Source organism: Pararge aegeria, chromosome 6 (assembly GCF_905163445.1).
Source record: "Pararge aegeria chromosome 6, ilParAegt1.1, whole genome shotgun sequence".
Taxonomy (NCBI): domain Eukaryota; kingdom Metazoa; phylum Arthropoda; class Insecta; order Lepidoptera; family Nymphalidae; genus Pararge; species Pararge aegeria.
Window position 1 is genome coordinate 10,671,854 of NC_053185.1, and position 20,612 is coordinate 10,692,465.

General features: G+C 34.7%; 1 protein-coding gene across 3 annotated transcripts; it reads left to right on the plus strand.

Annotated features, from left to right (window-relative positions):
- Window positions 1-1,825: 1,825 nt before the first annotated feature.
- LOC120624647 lies at window positions 1,826-16,796 on the plus strand. Of its 3 annotated transcripts, none has more exons than XM_039891307.1 (4): window positions 1,826-2,094; window positions 10,674-10,774; window positions 14,545-14,698; window positions 15,935-16,796. In XM_039891307.1, exons 2-4 carry the CDS (start codon window positions 10,735-10,737, stop codon window positions 16,089-16,091), a joined length of 351 nt encoding a protein of 116 aa, XP_039747241.1. In that variant the 5' UTR covers window positions 1,826-2,094; window positions 10,674-10,734; the 3' UTR covers window positions 16,092-16,796. The 3 variants fall into 3 exon arrangements, with proteins under 3 accessions (XP_039747241.1, XP_039747240.1, XP_039747242.1); XM_039891306.1 differs by having other exon boundaries at window positions 1,826-2,183; window positions 15,935-16,795; XM_039891308.1 differs by lacking the exon at window positions 1,826-2,094 and adding an exon at window positions 2,659-2,677.
- The last annotated feature ends 3,816 nt before the right edge of the window (window positions 16,797-20,612 follow it).

Sequence of the window (20,612 nt, forward strand, 5' to 3'; positions counted from 1 at the left end):
TGATTATTTTTAGCGTTCTGCGTACCAAACACATTCGTGAAAGAGGCGTCATAGCTAAAGCCCTCCGCGAAGCATAGGCGCTTCGTGATAAATCTAATTCATTATCATTATTCATCCATAACCCGCCGGCCTTCTAGAGGGCACAGATCTCGTCTCAGAAAGGTTTAGGCCGTACGTAGTCCATCGTACTGGCCAAATGCATATTGGTAGACCAAACTTAACTTTGAGAAAATTAAGAACAAGAAGGTTTCCTCACGATGTTTTTCCACCTTTAAGCAATATTATTTAGTGCTTATAGTGAGTGCACATATATATGTTCGTAAAGTGAGAGGTGCGTGCCAGGGATCTGACTCCATCTCTTAGAAAGTTATGCCGAAGTTCCCACTAAGCTATCACCAATAACAGGATTCAATAAAGAAAAGTTTTATGCACTGATTTATTTGGGTCGCATTATCAGTATTCTTTGAGTTGGAATTAAAATAAGTACGTATACCTACTCATGTCTTATTGAATGCTTATTGATACCAACATAAGATAACCGTCTACCTAATCAAATATTACTGACAATTTGATATACATACTTACAAATACCTATTAATTTTAAACATATAATATGATACTTGTTTGAATCATTTTGGTTTCGCAATTCTACTAGGTGCAGGCCTCGTTCTTTAATATCGCCGACACTGAAATTACAATCATTAAAAAATTAAATCCACGTGAAGAATTCCTTTCAAAAAGTGAATGCCGTACACTTCGCTAAGCTAAACCTACTTAATTACATAATTTCAAAAATATCTCAAGTATAATATTTATCAATTTATAAGTATACATAATTTATCAAGTGTTTTTGTAGCTACCCTTTGCTTATATAATTTAGAGTTTACCAACACGTAAATAAATTAGTTACAGGTAGATAAAGGTCCAAAGAGAGAATTTTTTTTAGAATAGAACCGCATTGAAAAAGATTTCAGATTTTTTTTTATTTACCACCGAACTATTACATGATTTCAAAAATCTACTAGTGTCGAACTTGTTGAAGAGAGGGCTTCTCACTGAAACTCTAAAGATCTGATTCTTTTATATATATTTTTTATACAGTCTTGGCTACCTACATACCTAAATCGTAAGAGCAACCATAATAATATATCTTTCCGGGCCTCGGAATTCACGGCTGCAGCCCAGCGATTCTTCTTGATTGCAGTGTCCGGGAAAATCAATCACTAAAGCCATATTTTTACGGAACAGTCCGGGCTCTAGTTGTCCTAACATCTCATGGCCTATTTGTACTCGTATAAAGCTAGAGGCATTAGGTATTCTATGGCAGAGACCTGCTAAGGCCACAGAATAGTAAATAAAACTCAACAGGTAAGACCTCATTATAACCTGATCCACCACTACGTAATTAGCTCTTAAAAATACTATTTATTAAGTATATTTTAACTTTAAGTATCTTCTAAATAGTTTTTTAGGAAGTATTCAATATTATACCTATTAGAAACGTACTTTGTATTCCATGTAAAAACTATATAGATAGAGGCTTGTTACAAATTTACGATATCGAGAGTTTCCTAATACGTACCTACTTAATTTTACGTTCACTTTTGCCAATAGAAACCTACTACTGTTTGATCTTGCATAGTTCCAAATAGTTAATTGGAATATTCGGCAATACTGGAAATTAGTAATGGAAATATTTAGAAAAATCTGGCTTATCAATCCGCGTGTGGCGTCAATGGGGGCGTTTTCTAGATTATATGCCGTGGGACATTCCTATAGATGAGTCACAGGATCTTTCATGCGAAGTCGCATCGCATTAACCGTTAAACGTCCTTTAGTCGTGTTTGTATTTCCGACAGTTACAAAATTTAAATTATTTAAATTAAGTATTGATGTCACAAGTGACAATTTGTTGGTTCAACGGTAAGGTTTTGTGTCTCACTGTAAGGTGATCTCGCTGGTAGCCGTCATAACAGTGAGAGACGCGCTTTGGTGCACAGCGCATGCGCCTTCAACTGGCGCAATAACGAGGCTCTTTTTCAAAATCGACGAGCCCTAAATATAAAGTGGATCATCAAATTAATACCAAAGCAGGTACTTAGTGCCTAGTAAATCTTGTTTTGTAAACTAGTTTTGTTTCGAGTGAAAGGACCAGTCTCGAGAACCGTCTTCATCGTGTTTATGTAAGTTCGTGGAAACATTTCCAACCTACGTAGATAAATATTGTAACAATTAAGTTTTCCTTTAATATTAGATACCTAACCTTATCCGACAACCGTGCGTTTCGTTAAAAGGATACCTACCTATCATATTAACCATTAATTGATAACGTTGATTAGCCTTCCTTAGAAGGATCTCCTACAGTAGTAAATTAGTCAATAGCGTTTTAAATAAAATACCTACATAGCCTTATATCTGCTTGTGTATTTGTTTTATCAGTCACTTTGTTATTCGGTTTTATGTTCAAGGTTCATTAATGATGCGTCTGCATTATTTGATAGTATCTAGACCTACTTATGTATCCTATAGTTTAACATTTTATTTTCTAATTATGTTTTTTCCCTACGGTGCTAATTTTCTTATCTTAGTTTCTAAACAAGTTGTGTAGTGCCAAGCAGTGTTTACAATTAGATTGCGAATTCGCTAGAGTCCATTGTGGCTTTCAAAACTTAACGTGGTTTGTACTTGACCCACTTATACCTCAATGTAACTCTTTTAATCGTATCGTCTTTAATCCTTAGACTTTATAATCGATAACCCTAATCCCACCTAAAAGTGTACCTACAAAAAATATTATTATTTCAGGATTGATATTCCTTGGTTCCTACCAGTACTTATTCCACTATTTCTTACTTGGCTAGTTAACAATTATTCATTGAAAAGGCATCATTGTACATCTCCTGAGGATGCTCCATTACCGGGGCGAAACGTGCGTAGAGAGTACATTGCCGAAGATCCTATCGGGTTTGAGATTTTAAATTGCACCATACAGATTCTCCTGCTTTTCGCGTAGTATAGCAGGTTAAGGTTAAGTTTTTAAAATAGTCATATTATGTAAGAATTTTTGATCACCTTTCTCTAAAGTATGTTTTAAGTATATAAAGAATCATAAGTTACTTACCTCAATCTTATTTCATTTAATTATTTTATTTCATTTAACGAGCTTGTTTTCCATTTTCAAGCATAGTTTATACATAAAATAGTCAAAAGATTGGTAACAGGATTAAGACAGGTAATAAAAATGAGTAGGTGAGAAGAAAAGGTACTTAAAGTTCGTTTTAACTTGAATTTTCACGTGAAAGTACCACTAGCACAATAGTATTTATCAGCTAGTATCACGGATTCTTTGTTTGTTCATATTAATCTACGAAAGAATGGCTTTAGCGCTGTGCATAAACACGTCGCTTGGGTAGGTAGGTACGTTTATTTGCGAGAAAAAAATTAGCGGTTGGTTCACCATTCATACAGTTAAGCTAAGTAAGAATAGAATATAGATCTTTAGAATAATCTAATCTGATTCTTTATACCTATCTCGTAAAAATATGCAAATGACTCTACCGATTTGAATTTTCCGTTTTTGTATTATTCGTCAAAATAACAAAGTAAATACATATACAAAATACCTCTGACTTAAGCTTGAATCTTAGTTCCATCAAGAGGCCTCGATCAACATGTAAATAACATCAAATCCTTTAAGTTCATGAGCGGCGGAACGAAAGAAAGAACAAAATTATGTAAGATCAATAAAATCGATACTGGTAAATTTGTATCGGAACTGCCACTACGAATTATTCTATTGATAAAATTTAGTCGCGTGCCTTGGGAACCCAAAATCCATTGGTTCTCAGAGTTATGTTCCTATTGCCACTTCAGCTTGTCGAAATACTATGCTATGTCAGTAACTTTTTCTACGGATATCCTCATTTCCGATTTGATCACGTAGTGACTCCCAACATAGCTCTCTCCATTGCCCGCTGAGTGATTCTGAGCCTTTTTATGGTCGTTTACTATGGGCCTCATATGAAGTAGGTACCAACACCTAGTAATATGATACAGTAATGTAACTACCTACTCTATATCTTTCTGTGTCACATTTATAAGAAACTACTATTGTGTAAATTGCAAAGTTAAATAAACTCCTTCCTTGGGAGAGCAAATATTTCGGACATTTATGTCAACTCACAGGGTCAATATTTTTTAGATTGCAGAGTTATTATAACGTAATTTTCTTAATTAAATTTCATATTGCTTAATTTTGTTTCTGGATACTGATTAGTTTACACTTCATTACTTAAGTACTTTACTATTTACCAAAAGTTGATTTATGTGAGTACCTATCTTAATCCAATCAACCCAATCATGAATCGGCCAGCGGGTCTACCACCACAATAATAAAATAATAAAGAAATATGAAGCTCGACTTCCCTTTCGGGAGACCGCGTCGAATCGCATCGCTCTAACTTTTCTAAGTTATGTGCGTTTTAAGTACTAAATGTCACTTGCTACAACGGTGAAGGAATACATCGTGAGGAAACCTCGAGAACATCCCTGAGAGTTCTACATAATATTTTCAAAGGTGTATGGAGTCCACCAATCCGCACTGGGCCAGCGTGGTGGACTACGGCTTTAACATCTTATTGTAGGAGGAGACCCGTGCTCTGTAGTGGGCTGGTAATGGGTTGATGTGATGATGATGATATAAATATACTACGACAATTCACATATCGCCATCTAGCCCCAAAGTAAGCGTTACTTGTATTATGGCTATCAAGATAACTGAAGAATATTTTTATGAATAATGTACATAAAGGATTGCTGCCCACTGCGTCAATCGGCCGTCAAAATGTGAAGGGCTTAGGCCGTTGTCTACCATGCTGACTCAGTGTGGATTGGTGGACTTCGCACGCCTTTGAGAGTAGTAAGGAGAACTCTCAGGCGTGCACGTTTTCACAGGCAACCACGTCTCCTTACACCGGAACACAGCAATGCTGTTCACCGGCAGAAATGCAAGGCGGTATAACTTCCTCGGACGAGCTCCGTCACAATATGCTCTACAGTCTACTGCTTACTACTTGAAAGTGCTACAGTCTACTGCAAGGTGTTACTAAAATTATCTTGACAGAAAATTCAATAGAAGAATAGATACCTTAAATTTTTTGGTTCAACCCGAGAATCCAATTCAGGTTGTCGAGATGCATAGTCGAATGCCTTTACGTGACCAAAGGAGAGTGACCATAGACACGCAACTTTTTAGAGCCCTAAGAAAATGACATGAATGATGGCTTCTTTGTTGGCCTAACTAATTGACGGCGACTAACCGTTAGTTAGGCAAACGAAACAGTAAAGTAAAAATATCAATTCTATTGCGACTCTGCTGCATTAAAATAATTAAAGTACCTAATACAGTAAACGATAGTAATATATGAATAGAGTCAACACAGCTTATTAACTAAATTTGAAGAATTGGTATTAAATGACTTCTTAAAATAAATCATAATACTTAAAAAAAAAATTTAAGATAAACCCTGATGCTCACCCATGGTCTACAACTTCAAAACATATATAAGTATAAGAACTAGTTCCCAGAACCTGCTGCCGACACCGGTAAATTTGCTGAGAAGTTTTACCGGAAAATGGTAATATAGTTGAAGACCGTATTCCTCTCTACTTTATTCCTAGCTTCTCTCTCAGGCACAATCTGGTCTAGTACTATCGTGAAGTCTTAAGACTATCGTGAAGAAATACTTTACTATTATTGGTCCGACCAAAGAATAGTACCCAAGACTCCGTGGTAGAATGTGCTAACAAGTACATCAACGAGGTAGTAACGTCGAGTATATTTATTGTAATGGCACATTACAACTTTTAATCCATCGTCTATGTAATTGCATTTTTATCGTATGAGTTATGCGTTGGCAATATTGAGTTCTTTGACGTATGCGACACAAGTCATTTACACTATAAAGTGAACGAGTCGGTTAATATGAAATTAAAAATATTGATACTGACCGATACTTAATAGAAATGTTAATCAGCGATGATAATCATGATATCTTAAAGATATTTTTTAAATCAAATCAATATTTAATCATAAAATAAAAAGCATTAAAGTTATTATATCTACCTACCACATATTTTTGGTTGGCTTATCTGAAAGCAATGCAGAGAGTCTTAATAGGCGACATCGCAAATCAGCTGATTACGATGGTTAAGATATATTTATGTTTGATTTGGAGCATTGGAGCAGCTTTGTGGGTGTAAGCACTATATGTGTTAAGGGATCCAGCGCTGGGGCTAGCGGCTTATGCAAAAGCATCTGGGTCCACCCTAGATATATATATTAAATTCATGTAAAGAGCCGCTCCCATAGTTTCAAAGCCAAAATTAACTTTTGGAAAAAATGCGCCGATATATCCAATTTTCCTTTTAAATAAGAGAGCGGCTGCTGAGGGTCATAATTTAGATTGAATTACTATGATAATCAGGGAATTTATTAGTGGTTTTCCTAACCGTTTATCAGTGCGAACGAGTCGCATGTTTTTCCTTTGAATGCATGCAGATAGGTTTACTTCAGTGCTAACTTACCTATCTATAGTTTAAAACGTCGTCGGCAGTAACATACCTACGTGATGGCATGCTATTGTCAAGGCGTATTCTATTTTTAAAATGACGAGTTAGGTATTTTTCACAGAATTAAGAACATACAGAAACCGTGTACCTCGACGACTAACATTGAAGCACCAAACCCACTCCGCTTTAGTAGTTTTTCTCAAACAGGTGCTTAGTTACTTCATACCATTTAGCAGTAGACAGTAATTATTTTAACTCTAATGTTCTATACGATGGCCATAAAATGGGAAAATGGGAAAAAGTTTTTGAGTTCCCGCGGAATATTGCTAATATTCCGCGGGTGTGAAGAGAGGCGTGCGCGGGGCGTTTTTACTGATTTTGGACTTAATGCACCGCGTGACTGAATAAGGGTTCTGTATGTTCGTAATTCTGGGTGTTTATCTATATTATTTTTATATCATTTTAAGTAACCACTTGAACAATAACGACTTTGCGATTGTTTGTCATTTTGATTAGGTGACCACATAATATTTTTAATTGGTCACTTATGTGGTCACGTAGGTAGTTTATACAGCTCTATCTACCTACGTGCTAGAAGATTTTACGTGAGAAAAGAATCACCTGCAGGGCCGCTTTTCTAATCCGTATTTCGTCTCAGTTATCATCACGTTTTTTACTAAGTAATTAGGATGTAAATTACCACTAACATTTAACTGTCGGTTGAGGTATTTATTTACTGCCGCGACAAAGAATATTAAATATTAAATATTATGATGTAAACCAAGTTTTCTTATATTAAAGTGCAGCTATTTTAACAATAACTAATAATGTATACTTTTTATTGTTTATGGCGGAAGATGAGCTTTAGAAGATGGTTATGGCGAATACAATAATAGGCTGTGTGGGTAACTACCTGTGCCTTTGTTTCCTTTGCTTTATTTTATGAAGATATGCATTTCGATTCAGGTGCATGTATCGAAATGGGCGTTATTGCAATACTTCTGCCTAATTCAAAATTGGAATATTTCGACACCAAATTAGATAAATGTGTTTATGTTTTATAAACACGTTTTTTTGTTTATAAACACATAATGCTAAAATAACATTTGGTAACACTTTTATAAAGCTATGGTAAAACTTTTTTAAAGCGGTCACAACCTAGTGGGCATTCCTTTCGTGGAGACCGAGTTATGTGCGTTTTTCATTTAAGCAACTTAAATATCATTTGCTTTAAACGGTGAAGGAAAACATCGTGAGGAAACCTGCATGCCTGAGAGTTCTTCATAACGTTCTCGAAGGAGTGATAGACTACGGCCTAAACCCTTCTCATTCTGAGAGGAAACCCGTACCCTGTAGTGGGCCGGTATTGGGTTGGTGATGATAATGATGAAATAAATTCCACCCTCATCATCTGGATGCCTGGTATTCTTCTATGATTCGAAATACCAGATCAATTCTACCGCGCACTTGAAATTATGGAACAAACTCCCATCTGATGTGTTTCCTCAAAAATACAATCTAGGGTTATTCAAGGGGCGGATAAACAACTTCAAAATTCATTAATTTATTTTTATTTATTAAGTAGGCCTAATTAATAAGCACATTTGAAACGTCAAGTCAGTCTGTTTGTAGTGACTCTACCACCGGTTCGGAAGGCAGATTCCACTGAGAAGAGCCGGCAAGAAACTCAGCAGATTTCTCTTTTCCAACATAATTTTAAAGATTAACAATCTTTAGAATTTTTCTGTTTTGTGAGAGATGAGAGCGGAGTGGCCTGCTTCCAAGCAGCATTGTCGTTAAGGAATTCATCAATCGTGTAGTAACCACGATTTGTTAATTTTAACATATTGTTTAAACTTGGGTAAAGGTAGATCTAATATTACCTTCGGTATCATGTTATAAAAACATATACCCATCCCCACAAAGGATTTCTGTACTTTTCTCAGACGATATGCAGATATCACTAATTTATGTCCGTTTCTAGTTAGTCGACTGTTTATATCGACTTTTTGTTTATAATTACTTATGTTGTGTTTAATAAAGATAATATTATTATAAATATATTGCAACAAATTCCTTAAAAGCCGGCAACGCATCGGTTGCTCCTCTGTATCTGCAGATGTTTATGGCAGGCAGTGATCACTTAACATCAGGTGACCCACTTGCTCGTTTGCCCGTTATTAATATATATAAAAAAAAGAAAACTTTTATTACAAAGGTCGCCAAACAGACCAAGAAAATAAAACATTTTCTTTAATCAAGTATTTATATTTACAAACTCACGGCACGCTAATTGGCTTCCCAGCATATTTGTTGGTTGTGTGGAAACTAGCTAAGGGAGCTGCGTCCCGACAGACCAAAGACAATTCTCGGAGAGACAATTTTTGGAATGGCCACGTAAGATTGTGTAAACTGCAATATTTATTTCCGGGCTTTTATCTAGATATTTCCATAAACATAATCCCATATGAGTCGCAGTGAGATACTTAGTATCTGTGGTAATTTACCATGTAATACCAATACCTTGCTCCTAATCATTGAAAATCAACCGATAAGTTGTCGCTACCAGTTAAAAATAAATGTTTGGTAGTTTTCGCGTCGATAATATAATCTATATTAAAATCGAATCAGAGCTTTATCAAGAAATCTTAATTGCCCTGCGAAATCTACATTTCACCTAATTTCTCAGAATTGTTTTGAATTTCTTAAATATCTTAAGTGTATAAGTAGGTATTCAACGTCATAAGCTTTGTTCACTTTAATGTTATGTTTTCACGACCTATATAGTATAGGCAGATACTGAAAGTACCTGATTTATAGACACCATAACATTATCAATCAGCCTACAAAAGGGAGGGAGGGAAAATCTAACGGGAGAGTTTGCCCATAATCACCACGCTGGGCAGACGGGTTGGTGATCGCAGTTGATGGTAGTAGCAATAAGGACACTGCTGCCGTTCTCCGTTATATTCTCTTGGTCCCGATCGGTTAATTCGTTGTGGCGTTAAAGCGTAACAAACAACTATCCATCTATCCATCCATACATTCATCCATCCATCCATACATCTATTCTCACAAACTTTCGAATTTATAATATTAGTAGGATGGTACGCATGCGTTCAATCGTTGTCCCATATGCCTTGCGACTTGCTGTTATCTGTGAAGAACTATGTCCTTGATCTCCGACAATATTCATCATTAAAATTAGACAATAAATGCGTGGTAGTACACAATGTCAAATAAAAAAAAAAATATTAAAATTGGTGCAAATTTAACGAAGATATGAAGTAGAATTGATAAAATTTTCATCCCATTTCCCGGAGGAAACTTATTGTTTATCGAGATAAAAAGTATCCAATATGTTGACGCGGGATATTAGCTACCACTATACCAAATTTTATTTTAATCCGTTCAGTAGTTTTCACGTGATGCCCGGACAGACAGACGGGCAGACAGACAGACAGACAGACAGACAAAAGTTAAATAAAAATCTGTATTGGACTCAGTATGAATTATAAAACATCCCCCGGTCAAAATTTTGAAAATTGGATTAAATGTACAGAAATCTTCTAGTTACAGTTTTATTATAAGTATAGATTTATTTTTTCAACTTACGACGTGCGTGTTTACTAATGCACTAGCGTAGATTCGGATGCACCTATCAACAGACATTATGAACTTTATTTTACTAACCTACATACTAAACATTATTAATATAACAAATGCACTACAGATCAACCTTTTTGAGATGAGTCAGAGTACAACAAAACAGATCCCATACATCAATAAACTTATGTATTTCATGGTTTAACGACGATAATGTCCGAATTCCTCTTTGGTAGGTACTAGGTAGGTATACTACACGCAAAGTCCTACTTCTATCTAAGTCAAAAAGTTGTTAACTTAAACTAAATAAATGACCATTACTGATTTTCGCTACTTTTTCTTATCTTGAAATTAAGGTTAGATGCTTTTAATATTGATGTACGAAGAAATCATGCTTTATTTTTAAATATGATTGATAATTTGTAAAATAACTTAATTATTAAAATAGCATAATGTATATTATTTAATTACTGTACTAATCTATGCTTTTGTTTCAGGTATTTTATAGCATCTCGGCAGCTTTGATTCTATGATCTCATCATTAAATAAACTTAAAACATGGGAACTTTGGAAATAAATCACGCTGGATTCAAAGAAGGTTAGTTTTTTTTTTTTATTATGTATGACCTTATTATATTTTCAACGCAAGTTTTGATTTCCCCTTTCGGATTTGTCTACTCCCCTAGAATGGTCACATCCTAACAAAAATACTACCTATAAAATTAATAAAAGAATATTGTCATATCTATAAATGCATTAAGAGCTGATATGAAGAATAAAGGCCAAGCACCGACATTTAATCGATTATTTTCCAATTACTTGGTCGAAGCTCCGGCTCCACTATCGCTTTCGCATTATAATTTTAAAGAAGTAATGTACCAAATCAAATCACGAAATATTTGTTTATTTTTGCCAACACATTATTAAAGAAGGTACCAAAATGTTTCTATATGCATGTACGAGTATGTATTTTCTGTAATGTATAATTACTGCGAGTTGTAACATTCTGCTTTGAGAAGTTTACCTAAAAACTTAGCCGGGTAATTATTTTTGGGTAATACTTAAAAACTAAGAAGCTATATTATATCCAAGATTGTTTCTGTTAATGTTATACAACACGTTACAAAAGGAAATTTCTTTAAGATACCATGTTATAAAAACTTTGAACTGATTGAGAAAATCCTCAAAGTTGTTTACGTTTTTTTTTAATCACGTTTGCTTATCGGGATATTTGTTTTATTTAAATCTATTTATTAATTTTAAAATTGATTATATAACTAGATATTTTGTAATTATTTTTTAGCTTCTACTTCTTGCCTTTATCAAAATCGAGCAAAAACGAGCTTTAATTATTTATTTTATTCTGTTCTTTAGTATTTGTTGTTATATCTGCAACAAAGGCACAACATCTGTGAAAATTTCAACTGTGGTAATTACAACTGGTAGTAAACCACGGTTAATGAAGTACAGTGTGGTGACAGACAGGCAGACGGAGAGACAAACAGATGGACAGTCGGGGGAGTTTTAGTAATAGGTACCCATTGGGTATGGAACCCTAAAATGGCCCTAAAAACCCTAAATACATACAATGGCTAATACAAAACCACGCCTCTAAGATCAGCCTAGTACTCGCACGGACGTTAAATATAATCAGACTTAGAGGGGTTATAACAATGGTGGCAACGGGATGCTATAGCAATGAATAAAACAGGCAATAAACGTATTTCATATACGAGAAGGATTTAAAACAGAAGACGATTTAATGGAGAAGATGCTTTTCGGTTTAGGGTGTTCAGATACTAATATTGTTTTTTTAAAAATTCTTCAATTTCCCATTTTTTTTGTAACATAGACACCTTTTTTTTTGACGTGGCGGAAAAGCTACTTTATTGCTACCTTCGACCCTTGGGACGGAGGTTATGTTGGACTCCCTCCTCTTAAAGGGGTATACCCAAATTAAAAACCACCACGGCATGCCGATCTTGTTGGCTTTGTTAGAAGCGCGGGGTGTTAACACCGTTGCATACCTCCCGGACGAGTATAGACCTCTTGCAGTTTTTGGGAGTCAATAAGGACCACTATCATCGAATTTTAGACATAGACGCTCTACTTTTCTCCAACGCCTGGCCAAAGCTGCATGGTGCTATTTTTAACAGTTCTTATCAGAAAATAGTGATAACGACTGACCTAAGTATTAATGCGTTTTCCGAGGCACAGGATTACTCAAATTTTCTTAAAGAGTCCCAACTTGTACTGTAAATTTCTTGACAGGAAACCTATTTAAATCTATACGTACATTATTCTCTAACTTTTCAAAGTTATTTGCATTTTAAGTTATTAAAATATCCCTTGCTTCAACGGTGAATGAACACATCGTTAGGAAACCTGCACGCCTGAGAGTTCTACATAATAATCTAATAGATGTATGGCCTTAACCCCTTCTCAATTTGGGAGGAGACCCGTGCTCCGGTAATGGGTTGATGTGATGTACATTACTTTATATCTATTAGTCAAAGTAGTGTACCGGATACGCAAATAAAAATAATATTGGTACAACAAAATATTTTAATACTTTTCAAAAAAATGGCGTGCTTTGGCTAGCTTGACATACCAAACCTGCTTGGCTTTGGCAAATTGTCTATCTATAATCTGTGGTCGGTGCACTGGCTGACGTCTTATCCGTTACTTTATCTAATTAAGGATGATATTTTTAGCAGGTGCACACCCATATAGTTTCGTATTATTTTCCGGTAAAACATAATACAGATAATGTCGTACTTCATAGATGGGTACCGCCCACTTAGTGAATGCCACGCACACAAAACAAATAATTATACTGATATGTCAAAACCCAATAAGCTATTTAATCCGTATTAATATTGATTTCAATTTTTAATAGCTGAAATTTGATAAGTTAACTCTGCTATAAAATTGAGCTTCAATAGAAACAAGCGGCCAAGATTTTGGAACATAGTAGTACTTTTGGATTTAGTACTTAGTAGTGCTTTTGGTTTTTAGAACTCTCTACAAAAGACCTATGTCCAGCAGTGGACTTCAATCGGTTGAAGTGATGATGATGATGATGAGATAGATGTTTGTTATAGATGAAGTTGTAGACTCTAGAGCATGGTTTCGGGGTGCTATTCCGAGATTCAAATCCTTATACGCTCAGTTCCTGGATGGAAGCTATCTCTGTGCCAAATTTTTTACAGTTCAGCCGTTGAGTCAAACATAGGCTTACTTTTAAAACTAGTTATCTGAGGAACCACCTCGGGAAATTTTAAAATGTTAAAACCCACTAACCAATATTGCAGCCACGCTAAGGATATAGTATTGAACCCTCTCTTCAATGAGAGCAGAGGCCTGTATCTAATGAGATGGGGAAGATGACGATGACCTTTACTCTCATAACCTCACCTCAACATAAGTGATGTTTTTTTTTATCAATAAACCACAAACAAAATGACAGTACAATTTTAATATCAAATGAAATACCGCACCCGCCAAGCGATTTCTTCATTCAGTTTAACGATTACTAGGCGTGGTTAGTGACAGGAGTTGTGACCGAAAACGGATGGCAAATTCTCATTCAATCCGTTGGAAATTTGTCAATTTACAATCCTGGTCTAGTAAAAAGACCAAAAATCTGCTGATTATTTGCGGTTATTCTTGATAAGACCTAAAAAGTAAATGACAGTCATTTGTTATATATGTCAATGTTTATACGATTGAAGGTAACAAACGATGGATGGATGGATTAGTGACGCTTGAATGGGGTATTTTATTATTCTCGCACAACTCAGTCTATTAAAGAAATACGAGTATCTAGGTTGATTATATTTAACATTTTCTATTGCATTATAACATGCAGCAACAAAAAGCCAAAGTAGTGGCTAATGACATTGGGTTTTTTTGGTAGTTATTTTAGATATAAAGCCCAACTTGATAGTTGATAGAAGTTGTAACAGTCATGTAAGGAAAAAGCGTTATAACCTCTCGATGCAGTAATTTAAATATCATCGTCAAGCGCTGGCGCTGGTTAAAAATGATGTTACTTTTTTCGGTAGTCAGAATCTACCACAAAACTTTGTTCTTGACCGCACACTTTTATTATTATTATTATTTTTAAAACTGCTTTGATTTAAACTGAAAACGGATGAATTACTCAAATGTTGATTGCAAATTAGTTTTATTATCAGGCTTTATTAAGGATTATTGCTCAAGAATGATTATGGATTGATCATGAAAGTTATCAAGAGTTATATAAATCTATAAACTGGATATACTTCATATATATTTACACCCTGTATGATGTATCTATCTATATAATTCTGTTCTCATCAAATAAATTTATTTCTTAATTTGTAGATTTGTTCGAGTCAACAGCAGACCCAAGTGTTTCCATGATCGCAGAAGAGGTTCCATCTCTCACTGTGGCCACCATTCTGGGAGTTACAGTTGTTATTCTCATCGCCATTATCGTGGTCTTCGTTTTAGGAGTCCTCATCGATTGGCGCCAGCAGTAAGTATCTTTTCTGCACTTGGCTATTATACCCTCAACTGATGTTTCCTGTGGTGATTTGGCCTTCCTTTTGGGGGGATCCAGTTGGATTTATGTGTGATTTTAGCAGTTTATATCACTCGGTTTAACGGCGAAGGAAAATATCTGGAAGAAATTTACATGCCTGAGAGTTATCTATAATTATCTGAGTGGTGATCCATCAATCTGCACTTATCAAGCGTGGTCTTCTATAGCCTAAACCATTCTAATTCTAAGAGGAGATCCGAGCCCTGTAGTAGGCCGTTAACAGGTTTATAATGATCATGGAGTTGATCATGATGCATAATGCAGTAAATATGATTTAAGCCCTCGATCTGTTGCAACGGAGCATCGTTCCATAAATACCGGATAGTGCAGCTGTATCACCAAGGTAGACCATCCTATTTGGATATCAAAATTGGGTTTTTTGCAGGCGGCCAAGCAGTGCAATAGAAGTTTATACACGATAACTCTTTCACATTATAAACAAAATTTGACGTTGATCGTTGATTGAGTGCCTGTTTTAAATAGGCACTTATCAAATGATAATAAATAAGCGATAGGTATACCGAGTATTAAAGTTCACTTTCGTTTCTTTAAATTGTTTTGTTATGCAAACATAGTTATATTAACGATAATACAGACTAAATCGTCCAATTCGCTAAGGTACAACATCCCTTTTTTCCCATTGCCTTTATCTTCGTGGGTGGTATGTGAACTTGCTATTTAAAAACTTATATATAGTAAATAATTAATGGCAATATTAGGTAATTATAAATTATAAATTTAAAAAAATCCCCGACACTAAATCATTCCCGTTGTAATTCGCCATCTTATGGTACGGCCATCTTGGATTTGAAATATATGATAGAGTTATAGTGTTAGTAAATATTAATATAAGTTGGACAGATATCGAGAGCTATTCGCACATTAACCACAACACTAATAATATTTTTATCAATAATATACAGGAATACCTAAAATTTACTTATAAACACTGAAAAACATTCATGCTTATCAAACAAAAACATTTTCCAGTTGTGGGAATCGAACCCACGGCCTTGGACTCAGAAAGCAGTGTCGCTGCAAACTGCGCCAATCGGCCGACAGAAAGAAAAGATCTTATCCCTACAAGTCGACGGCGCGGCGGTCGCTGTTCCGCTATAACGATCGGATAATGGTGATCAAATTCTGACCAAAATCATTATTTGTTTTCAGGCGACTCATGGACAAAAGGATAGGTGAAGTGAAAAGAATGAAAACCCATAGAAAGAAGAACACTAATGCAGATCTGGATGATGTTAGTATAGCAAACAACATGGAGGAACCAAGCATAAGTGCAGCGCCAGCTGAATCTCTGCGGCATTTACCATAGTTTACAAGTTGAATTTCATTGAATCAAAAAAACTCTATACTTGCTACCCGCACCTACTTAAAGCGTACGTTGAAGACGTGCAATAGTAGGTATTAGGTAAAAGTAACTACTGAGCACTGGTTTCGTTTCAAATTGCAATCTAAAACATTAAAGATTGACAAGCCAGTTGTCATTGCATTGACTAGTCAATTGTCACGTTATTTTTGAAGTAGCAATACTTATAAAACTCGCTATTTACTAATGCTACTCGGTGAATTAAATTAAGTCGCTTTCGTTTTTTAGGAAATTTAGAAAGGTTTTTTTAAACGCGACTATTTGTAGTTTCTGAGATTTTTATGAGGTGTTTTCATGCAAATTATCTTTTCTTTAAAACAATGTTTTCGTTATACAGACCATATTATATCTTTTATATGAATATCTCAATAGTTTTAGTCGCATTCACGGCTCTCGTAATACTATCCTGATAATTACCTATTGTATTACAAAGGATCGACCGAAGTAAATTGTTTTACAACGACTGTTAAAACTTTTTGTTTCACTAGCCGGAACGTAAAAATAAAATTGAGTAGGTAGGTATTTTTCCTTTGTAATTAATTTACAACAATATTATCTATTGATTTATTCCGAACTTATAATGTTTCTTTCTAAAATAAAGTGCCTGGATATTTATTGACTTAAGCGATCGGTCCTGTTATGACGGCCATTGCGAGTGATCGAAACCTAACGATAACGAATTTGCAATCTAAAACATTAAAGATTGACAAGCCAGTTGTCATTGCATTGACTAGTCAATTGTCACGTTATTTTTGAAGTAGCAATACTTATAAAACTCGCTATTTACTAATGCTACTCGGTGAATTAAATTAAGTCGCTTTCGTTTTTTAGGAAATTTAGAAAGGTTTTTTTAAACGCGACTATTTGTAGTTTCTGAGATTTTTATGAGGTGTTTTCATGCAAATTATCTTTTCTTTAAAACAATGTTTTCGTTATACAGACCATATTATATCTTTTATATGAATATCTCAATAGTTTTAGTCGCATTCACGGCTCTCGTAATACTATCCTGATAATTACCTATTGTATTACAAAGGATCGACCGAAGTAAATTGTTTTACAACGACTGTTAAAACTTTTTGTTTCACTAGCCGGAACGTAAAAATAAAATTGAGTAGGTAGGTATTTTTCCTTTGTAATTAATTTACAACAATATTATCTATTGATTTATTCCGAACTTATAATGTTTCTTTCTAAAATAAAGTGCCTGGATATTTATTGACTTAAGCGATCGGTCCTGTTATGACGGCCATTGCGAGTGATCGAAACCTAACGATAACGCAGTTAGACCTATGAATATATTATATTAAGTAATTTACCAAAAAGATTCGAATACAGATAAAAGAGGTATTTATTAAGAGGTTATTATAATAACTTAGTAAGTTATTACGTTTTAAATTAAATTAGTTAATTTTAATACTATTTAATATGTAATAAAGAATATAATTATACTATTCGCTCTTTTCTTTTTTGTTGTGATTATTTGTGTGAATTTACCTAGTGTCTTAAATAATAAGATCTCGATGACTAGTTGGAAGACCTCCTTAGCGCAATAGTGAGTGCTGTTTTCTTATAAGTTTGAGATCCTGGGTTCGATCCCCGACAAGTGAAACTTAGAATAGAATAGAATAGAAAAAGTTTACTGTGCAACAAAACACAGAAGGAAAAACGCAAACAAAAAAGTGAGTTATCTTTATCTTTAACTTACTGAGTTATCTTTTATTAACAATAGTGGGAGTCTTCAACCGTGGTTGCTTACCACCCTATCGAAAAAGATGCCGCGAAGCGATTAAGCGTTCCAGTACGATGCCGCGTAGAATTTGAATGGTGAGATTGCAGCAAGGGTTAACTAGTAGTAAATTAAAAAACACCTTTGGTGATCTTCGAGATGGGCAACCGAGGTACAGGTGAGGTCTTTGGTTTAACTGATACATAATTTTACTGCATTACACACAGGATTTTAGAAAAATAAATCAGCATAATATCTGAGAAATTCAAATCTTTATTTAAGTGATTGCATATTGTTAATAGCAGGCAACAGTTATTTTATCTTGTACACAAAAAATATTACCTAGGTCCTAACATTGGTTTAATGAATACACTTCAATAGATACCTTTAGGAAAGTAGGTATTATATTTAAATTTAAATAACTCTGTTTCTATAAATTGCATTAAAACATTGTTCTGTGTTACAAGCACCATAGACGTGTTTAAAATAATAGTACCGAACCTTCCCGCTATACATAAATCTGCCTCGTTGGTCTAGTGCATGTTCAACAAACTCACGATGACCTGGGTTCGAATCCCGGTTCGGCACAATAAGCTTACCTAACGCTTTTTGGCCTTAATTATATTAAAGAATTTTCAGTTTGTTTCAATTTAGTACCAGCCCGATGGTTTAGGAAACCTTTGAAAAAACAATATTAAGCAATCCCAGCTGCAGCCAGCTTACTTTATCATTATGAGAGTGCATACCTGTTGATAAAATGCCTTGGAAAGATGGAAGCCGATTTTTTTAGCTTTTATAGTAAGTACTTTACTTTCTAAGAGGGAAATTTAAACTGCATGTCATCAAATTAGAGCAAATACTAATTTGAATGACAAACCATGCTTTCTGCCAATTCATTTGTGATGGAAAAAAAAATTTTTTGCGATTAGGGAAATAAAATAACAAATGTTACAGTAATTTTAAAAAGTGGGTGAATAACTAAACTTTTGATAACTATAAATTCATAATTAACCAGATATTTTATTAAATTGATGATAATTTTACAAATACCCTAACAATTATTAATTATTTAATAGATAGTTTAAAAGGAACAATTAAAATTAAATTTGATTAATAACCAATGTTCATGACATTGAGTTAGTGGGTATTTTGATATAAATACGGGTGCATTTTCAATACAATTCAGTCCTACATGGACTTGAACGATGCAAAGATACCGCCCGGTGTCTTAGTAGGCTATCACTTCGTTGGCACAACCACCTTAAGAGTATCTTTGCCTTTGCGACCAAAGAACAGTCTAGAATTCTTGATCGAATAAACTTTCTCTAATTTTAGATTCTTAAGGTCAGTTCAATTTTTTCTCTGATATAATGAATATCTAGGATGACGGAAACGCGTAGTTCTTTCTGTTGTCCCAAATATTTATATTGTTCTTGTACAAAAAAAAATACAATTATTAAAAATGAACAAAGGAGTAGGTATTTATTTTCTCCGTTAGTTTTTATCCGCCTTGTTACAATTTTTATCCAAAATGGCCCACTTGGAGAGCACGATAAGCAGTAGGTCCCGGTTGTAATCACTAACTTGTGTTAGAATTTAAATTTAAATAGCGTTGTAATTTCCACTTATTTGTTTGTTTTTTATTTGAATCTTATTTTTGAACGAGAAGATCGTTTGTCATTTTCCGATTGGTTAACGCCTATAACTTCGGCGCATAACAGCGAGAACCTAGATCCTACCTTGGGGCCCAGGACGGCTGTGAGTTTGGCAGGGGACTTTGTTTTTTTTTCTTGGCAGGTTGGATCGTTCTCGAAAGAGTACGTTTAGATATTTATCACTGATAAAGGTGACGATGATATCTTTTGTGATCTCTTATCTCCCCTCTCTCTCCTACCGTTTACATGAATAATTTGTTGGTCTAGCCTAGCCTGGCCTAGTTATACGTACGCTTAGGTATATCTACTGGGTGCATGGAATGTGGTTTACTTGATTGTTATAAAAACGCATGAGTTCTATAAATGTGTGGTTTATGTAAATTCAAACTGATTTTTTTACATTTTTTACGTTTCAACATACAACCAAAGTAGACAACAGTCTGTTACTTAGGGAAATGTGGCTCGTAAACTGTTGCTTCCAAATATCAATAAATTAATTATTATTATAAATAAAGTATATGACTGATTTGCTAAATAACATATATTTCTTTAGGACTCACAAGGGAACTGCTAGTGTTATTACACGACTACCAAAACAATAAGTTTTTCTCCATTGCATCAATGCTGCCTAGCGGCAAAAATATGCAGCATAAGCAATAGTATGTGGGCAATACTTCCCCGGAAGAGTCTATCACAAAGAGCTATACTACTACTGGTTATGTTTTAATGTATACATGTACCTAGGTTCGGTACATGTGCTTATTTCTGCCGCCAGCAGCATAACTGTGTTCCGGCGTGGTTGCCAGTTTAATTGCAGGCACGCGGCACTTCATAGGACGTGTCTCTTGCATGCCCGGGAAGTGTTGCTAGTTTTATTATAAACTAGAGATAAATGGGCCTTCTGCTTGGTCCGTCTATTATGACTTTAACAGTAACAGTATCTGTTGTGCTGTCTACAAGGTTGTGTATCTATATTTTAGGAACCTATAATGAAAATATTTTCATTTTGGGTAAATAAAATTACAAATTTTCTATTGTATGTAATACGTGGATTTGAACTCTGCCAAAAATACTGAGCAATAT

Coding starts and splice junctions, on each gene's coding strand:
- LOC120624647 (XM_039891307.1), top strand. CDS start 10,735: ATGGGAACTTTGGAAATAAATCACGCTGGATTCAAAGAAG. Junction 10,775..14,544: donor TCACGCTGGATTCAAAGAAG/GTTAGTTTTTTT, acceptor CTTAATTTGTAG/ATTTGTTCGAGTCAACAGCA. Junction 14,699..15,934: donor CTCATCGATTGGCGCCAGCA/GTAAGTATCTTT, acceptor ATTTGTTTTCAG/GCGACTCATGGACAAAAGGA.